The sequence below is a fragment of the Chinchilla lanigera genome, unplaced genomic scaffold (assembly GCF_000276665.1).
Source record: "Chinchilla lanigera isolate Chin_1 unplaced genomic scaffold, ChiLan1.0 scaffold00037, whole genome shotgun sequence".
Classification (NCBI taxonomy): Eukaryota; Metazoa; Chordata; class Mammalia; order Rodentia; family Chinchillidae; genus Chinchilla; species Chinchilla lanigera.
In genome coordinates, this window is record NW_004955438.1 from 18,232,471 (window position 1) to 18,240,086 (window position 7,616).

Consider the following 7,616-nt stretch of genomic DNA (forward strand, 5'->3'; position numbering starts at 1 on the left):
TCAAAAGGGAAGGGGATGGGAAAAGGAATTAAGATGTGCCATATGCAGGCACAACTCTGCACAAGAAGTGTAAACATTATGTGCTCCAGACATGGACTAATTAAAAAAAAGTGCTTTACTATCAAGCTACACCCCAGCCCTCATTTTTAATTATACATGTGCCATGTAACTGCAGGGCCAACACTCTGAGAGTCTAAAGCAGGAGGATCAGAAGTTTAGCCCAGCCTGATCAACTTAGTGATTTACAAGATTCAGTTTCAAAATAAAAAGTAAAAAGGGCTGGGGATATAGCACAGTGGTACAGCACTTCTGAGTTTGATCCTCAGCACAAAAAAATAAACTAATAATAAATATCTTGTAAACTGTTTACTTTTCCTTTTAATTGTAGGCAGAATATCTTTTCAAGAACAATCCTGAAACGCAGTAAAACTCGGAAGATCTTGCATCCTGTAACGTTACAGAACAGGAGATCAACTTAACACTGTCATTGGAAAAATCCCTTTTAAATTGCTTTCCCAGATTTTGAAATGTTTTTTCCTGTAAGCAAATATTCTATAAAGTACAACCATTATAAAAAGCAATATGGCAGTAGATGACTACTTCTTTAAAACTTTCTTTGAAAAGCAAAGGATAGCACATCTGTGCATAGCCCACAGCACAAATACAGATCGAGTATTTCATCCTTAGGTCAGTCCTAAGTATTCTGCTTCTGCATACTCATATTTATAGTAACTTAATTTACAGGTGAAGAAATCATACTATTCTAGTATGTGGGCTAATGATTTTGCACAACTGGTTGACCCGGTATCCAGTGGTGTTAGAGACAGAAATAAATCAGAATGTTTGTCTATTGAGCCACAGTTTATCAGACAAGATTGGCTTTTGCAAGGTTTCTTTTGAGTTTAGGATCAGCATTCCAACCAGTGGGTCAGAGAGAACTATAAACCTTGCAGTGGAAAAATTCGTGTGGGCATTCATGAATACTAACACTCGTGAAAATTAGGAAGTTGCTGAAGCCAGGCATGGTGGCGCATGTCTCTGATCCCAGCATTCTAGGAGGCTGAGGTAGGAGGATCACAAGTTTGGGCCCACCCTGGGCAACTTAGCAACCTAGTGAGACACTGTCTCAAAAAAAAAAAAAAAAAATTAGAAAAAAAGGCTGAGGATATAGCTCAGTGCAAAAGTCCTGGGATTGATCCTCAGTATAAAAGAAGAAAAAAAGTTGCTGAATATTTTTGACAAAATCCTTGATGTAGGCATAAGCTGTCAAGCTGTATAGTTTTTTCCTGCTCTGAAAATCCATAAATTGGGCTTGGTAGCATATGCCTGTAATCCCAGCACTTGGGAGGCTGAGGCAGGAGGATCGCTTTGAGTTAGAGGCCAGCCTGGGCTACACAGTAAGTTCAAGGCCAGCCTGAACTGCATATTGGGACCCTGTCCCTAAATAAATAATCCATAAAACTTCTAGAAGTATTCCAAATGAGAAATTAAGTTTATTTTAATAGCATACCCATTTCATCTCTTTACACAGTATAACCTGAATATAGCCACATTTTTAGTGGTAAAGTAGACATAACATAAACTATATCCTCAAAACCATTTTGAAGTCTACTTTCCAGGGCACTAACTACACCTACCATCATCTGGAGCCAGAGGTTCTCTGGCTCCCAAAGGAAACTCCAGGCATGTCAGCAGCCACCCTAGGAGCCCTCTCGCTGGCTCTCAGCAGCCACTGACCTCTCTGTCTGTCTGTATGAATTTGCCCATTGTGGATTCTCCACATAAACAGAATCATGCAGTACGCAGCCTTGTGCCTCAGTTCTGTCCCTTGGCATAATGTTTTCAAAGCCCAGGCTGGAGCGTGTACGCATGCTTCATTCCTGCTAATTTTTTTGGTGCTGCTGATTGAACCCAGCACCTCACACGTTAGGCAAACACATTACCACAGAGCTACATGTCAGCTTTTTTCCCCCAGCACTGGGGTTCAACAAAGGGCCTCTGCACTAAGCTACATTCCCAGGCCCCTCTCTTTTTGACAAGGTCTTGCTGTGTAGCCCAGGCTGGCCTCAAACTCATGGTCCTCCTGCCTCAGTCTCCCAAGTACTATGATTATAAGCATGGACCACAGTGCTCAGACTTTGTTCCTTTTAATCACTGAACAATATTCACTGTATGAATTTGTAACTCGGTCTCACCTTTCATTCACTGAGTGTTTCTGGGTTTGTGCTGGCCTATGTCACTGTGCCAGAATCCCCACAGGCAACCAGCTCAAGGGGAAAAGGCCTATTCCAGGGGCTCACCTCATGACAGGCAGGAAACAGAGAGGGAGCTCATTTCTACACGAGAACACCTCCCCCAGGGCTCACTAAACTCAGAATCCATAAGTAGATTAATCCATTAATCATCATTCCATCACCTCCTAAAGACTCCTAAACATTCTTATGGTATCAGGAACCAAACAGTCAACACTGGAGCTTCTGGGAGACATTTAGGGTCTACACTGTAATGGGGCTGTTTCTCCCTTTTGGCTACTGTGACCAGAACGGCTATGAACACTCACAAACAAGTTCTCGCTTTAACACTTGTTGATTCTGTATGGCGTAGCTGACAAACAGCAATGCTGGTGAACTTCTAAGAAGCAGCCAAACTGTTTCCCAGAAGTGGCATCACTTAACACTCCCATCAGCAACAGAGGCATGGCTCCAGCTCTTCACCGGCTCTTAATGGTTTGTGCCTGGAAGGTCTTTTATGACATGGGAACAGGTAGGTTATGGGGCATAGTCTTTAGAAGGGCGTATTTTGTCCACAACCCCTTCTTTTATCTATCTCTCACTCTCTCCTTCCTGGCCTCTATCAGGTGTTAAATTTTGCTCTGCCACGCCCTTTGATCACAGTGTTCTGCCTCAGGACAGGCTGTGAAACAATGAAGGAGGCAGCCAGCCATGGACTGATTCCACGGACACTGTGAGCCGTAATACCTTCCTTCCCTTTAAGTTGATTTTCTCAGATATTTTCTCACAGTGTGGGAAAACTAACACACCAACTTGTTTCATTGATTGATTGAATGACTGACTATGGTACTAAGGAGTAATCCAGGGGTTTGAAATGAGCTACACCCATAGACCCCACCCCTCTTCCCAAAACAGGGTCTTGATAAGTTGCTAAACAGGCTTGCCTAGACTTGAACTTGCAGCTCTCCTGGCTCAACCACTCAGTCATATGCCGCCATGCCCACTTGACCCTTACTATTGGAACAGAAAATACAAACCAAAAAAAAAGAGTATGTCAATTGTTTTAAATTAATTTTTTTGCATCATGCATGGAAGTTATGTGTTCTACTCTCCGCCCCTCAACTGGGTAATTTTATCAAAAATGTAAAAAGTTCTAAACCAAGCATGGTGGCACAAATCTGCTATCTCAGTACTATGGTAAACTGAGACAACAGGATCAAAATTGAGTGCAGCTAGGTCAATTTAGCGAGACACTGCCTATAAATAATAAAGTCCGGGGATACATCTCCGTGTGACCACCCTGGGGATTAATCTGAGTAACATCCTATATATGGGAAGGGGAGAAGGAGAAGGACAACTCACGCCAAATTAGTTTTAGCTTTCCAATACCGTTCAAAACCTATTCCTCAAAATTTGTGTTTCGTGTATACTGAAAAAAGGGCTCATCCTGGAATATGAATGCAATGGATAACATGAATTCATTCTGTACTTCCAAGAGCTCTGAGCCTTTGCTCTTTGGTATAACACAGACCAAAGTGACAGTCACTTGCCACCAGGGGAAAACATCCAGATTCACTTCAAAATAGAAACTAAGGGTTTTCTAGCAAAAGTGAGTGTGTACATAATACCATCCACTCTGGTTCATGTCTTGGCTTATCCTTAAAAATATTTTTCCATTAATGTCAGCAGCTGTGGCTTTTGCCACATAATTCATGAAGAAACACATAAAACAGCAAAAAAATCAAAGCATAATTATAACTTTTTCACTTTTGCTAAATGAAAACATACTTTATAGCTTGTAAGTTTAGGTTGGGATGAGCTGCATGGTGAAACTCCGGGGTTACATATAATAGTAGTATTTACTGTCATCGTCCTTGTTCTTGCTGGCACACGACGCTGATACCCGGCTCTGGGACATCTCGAAGGTGGCTTTCTTTCTGGAGAAGGCCTGCATTTCTTCCTCCAGCGCTCTCCTCTTGTCTTCCAGTTTCAGGGCCTCCCTGCGCTGGGTGCATCCCAGTTGCTCGAACCTGGCCTGCAGCTGCCTCTCCGCCTGCTTCAGGTCGGCCTCCTTCTCCTTCACCCGCCTGGCAAACGCCTGCTTCAGCTCCGCCTCCTTCCCGCGCCAGGCCTCCTGCAGCTCGCGCCTGCGGGCCGCGACGTCCACCACCTGGGCGGCGGGGCGCCCGTCCGCCCAGCCCAGCTCCCGCAGCCGGCGGCGCCTGTAGCGCTCGTAGTGCCGCGCGTGCGTCTGCTCGCGCAGGTCCTCCATGTTGGTGCACACCAGCATCTCGCGCAGCTTCACGAAGTCGCAGTGCTCCTCGTTCTCCACCTCCACCGTGCCCCAGCAGTAGCGCCGCGCGCGCACCAGCCTGCCGCCCACCAGCGCCTCGTCCGTGCTGCCCACCACGGCGAAGGGCAGCTGCGCGTTCATGGCGGCGTTGAGGCCGGCCGTGGCCTCGTCGTCGGTCGGGAAGCGGTAGATGCTCACGCCCTGGCTGGCCAGCTCGGCCATGACGCGCTCCTTGAAGCGCTGCAGCTCGTCGCGCGACAGCGTGTCGGCCTTGGCCACCAGCGGGATGACGTTCACCCTGCTGCCCAGGCTCCGCAGGGCGCACAGGTCGAGCGCCTTGAGCGAGTGGCCCGTGGGCGCCAGGAAGTAGAGGCACGCGTGCAGCCGCGAGTCGGGGCGGGCGGCGGGCGCGCGCGGCACGCGCAGCTCCTCCTGCAGGAAGGCCTCGAACTGCGCGTCGATGTAGCTGGCGATGGGCAGGTGGCTGTCCTCGCGGTCCACCTGGTCCCCGAAGCCCACGCTGCTCACCACGGTCAGCGTCAGCGACACGCGGCTCTCGCGCAGCTCGCGCGTCTCTGCGCGCAGCCCCACGGCCGGGCGGAAGTGCGAGGCCGGGGCGCCGTCGGGGCGGCCGTTGAAGAGCGTGGCCACCAGCGTGGACTTGCCCATGCCGGTCTCCCCCACGCACAGCAGGTTGAAGCGGAAGCCCTGCCGCACGCGCCTGTCCACCAGCTGCTCTGGCAGCGTGTCCAGCCCCACGTAGCCGCCGGGCGTCAGGCAGCGGGTGGGCTCTGCCTTGCCGCCGGCGCCGTCGGACTGGTTCTCAGCGTCCTCAGCGACCTCAGCGTTGTCGGAGGCCTGCCAGGCATCGGGAGGTTCCTCTGCGGCCCTGTAGGGCTGAGAGGCAGGGCGCCTGACCTCGTCATAGAAGTCCTCCATGGTCAGGGTCGGTCAGGGGCCAGGCGGGAGTGGGCGGGGCCCCAGTTAGTGGGCGGGGTCCCGTTAGTAGGCGGGCCCTGCGGTACTGGGTGGAACCACCGTCAGTGGGCGGGGTTGCCGTTACTGGGCGGGGCCACTGTCCATGGGCGGAGCCGCCGTTAGTGGGCAGAGCACAGAGAGCAAGCAGAGAGGGAAGCGAGAGGGACGCTCTGTGTATTGTAGGTCTCTGGGCGTCTTCAGACATTGCTGTCAGTATGTTTCATTATAGTTATTAGTTTGAATTATCCTCTACGCTGCTTTGGTTCTCTGCGGAATGGAGATGGAACTCAGCGCCTCTCACTGAGCTCCATCCCCAGCTCTATTTAGTTTTTAATCTTGACCCAAGAGCTCAGTGAACTGCTCAGCTTTGTCTGAAACTCGCAAACCTCTTAGCTTGGTCTTCCTAGCAGCTGGGAACAGTTTGCTTTCTGTTGCTGTTGCTGCTACTACTCCTGCTGGTGTGTTTTGTTGTGGGTTTTTTTGTTTGTTTGTTTTTTGGTTTTTTTTGGCAGTACTGGGGACTAAATCGGGGGCCTCACACAGGCTAGGCAAGCGCTCTACCAATAAGCGACGTCCCCAGTCCCTCTATTTTTGAAACAGGGCTTCAGTGTTGCTCTAGGTGACGCTGAATTCGTGACCCTCTGGCCTCCGCTTGCAAGTAACTGAGATTGCAGGCCTGTGCCACGCACCGAATGACAGTAATCTTTGAAGTTACACTGTCGTGCTTCCTAGTTCACAGAAAAAAACCCCAACCAAAACTTCTACATTCTTCCCCTGCAAAGCTACCTCTGCCTTTGCTTCTGCTGTACAAGAGAACCCTGCTCCCGTCTCAGGTCAGCAACTTCAGCTTGTTCCTTGGACCCTGACCCATGGCCCATGATGAGACTGTACTCCCATATGAGTCCCTTCTCTCCCATAGCACAATTTTTCTCCTCTGGATCTTCATCCTTAGCTTTACACATGATTTACTAGCTTCCGTACTTCAAAAGAAAACCAAACAAAACGCAAAAACTGTCCTAGACCTATTGTTCTACAATATGGTTCTGATAGTCTGCTCCCTTTTCTAGCAAGTTGACTCCTGAGCTCCACATTTCCAAATTTAGTGATTCCTCCTCAGGGTTCATCTTACTCGGCCTCTTAGAGCCCTGGACACCCTTGATCTTTTCCTGCTTGAATCACATGCTCTCCATCTCAGGGTTTAACAGGCATGGTGGACTTTCACATGGCCAAATCCAGTTGATGACTACCCTCCGCTCCCCTCTCCGGCCGCTCCTCTCATCTTCCATTCCCAGTTTTTGGGAACTCCGTCATGCCAATCGCTCAGGCCAAAACCTTGAAGTCACTTTTGACTTTCTCTTTGTCTCTTCCATTGTATTCAGTTCATGAGTGCATTGTGCGGCCTCCATTTTCAAAACCGATCACAGATATTTGAGTTTCTCATGCTCCTAACACTTCCCATCCCGCGCCAGGTTGCCGCTGTTGCTCACCTGGATTGCAGCTGCAGCCTTCCTTGCCCTGCTTCTTTCTGTGACAACTCTCTGAACCTCAGCCAGAAGAATCCTTGCTTGTTTTTGTTGATGACAGTCCTGGAACTTGAACTCAGGGCCTTGCACACAGAGGAAGTCTTGTGAAAACCGAAATCAGAGCAGATCAAAGGCCTCCAACACCTTCCCATCTCACTAGGCGTAGAAGGCAAAGTCCTGACCTGTGCCTGTGATACCCAAGTCCATAAACACCTTGTGACCTCACTGTCCCCTCCCTTTCCACTCCTCTCTGCCAAGTACATTTTGGGGGCCTTGGCTGGAATACTCTGCTTACCCAGCTCCCTACGGCTTGTTCTCACTTCACCCAGGCTTGAGGGCACCCACTCCATTCCTTTCCTCTGCTCATAGCTGACATAAACCTATGTTTCTAGGTGTTTCCTTTTCATTTCCCTTCTGAAATGTAAACTCCATGGAGATTTCTAACAATACTGAATATGAAAATGGTCATCCTCTCTGGCTTATATACTGACCTTATATAGAAAGTAATTCTCCATTTGTGTCAGTACCTGTGTCCACTCTCGAGCTATAGAATTAGTGATAACACGAAGAACAACAGCGAGAAAGCCAAAG

The 7,616-nt window shown here is 48.9% G+C and overlaps 1 protein-coding gene and 1 pseudogene across 1 annotated transcript in view; one reads left to right on the plus strand and one right to left on the minus strand.

The window, feature by feature from the left end:
- Ak7 (adenylate kinase 7) overlaps positions 1–581 on the plus strand; it is a gene marked incomplete at its 5' end in the record, with an annotated part of 54,230 nt that extends 53,649 nt beyond the window's left edge. The window contains 1 exon segment of the mRNA XM_005390399.2: positions 389–581. Within this exon segment, the coding sequence (XP_005390456.1) occupies positions 389–427 (39 nt within the window). The 3' untranslated portion in view covers positions 428–581.
- A 3,149-nt stretch (positions 582–3,730) lies between these two features.
- LOC102023197 lies at positions 3,731–5,547 on the minus strand (annotated as a pseudogene).
- Between the last annotated feature and the right edge of the window lie 2,069 nt (positions 5,548–7,616).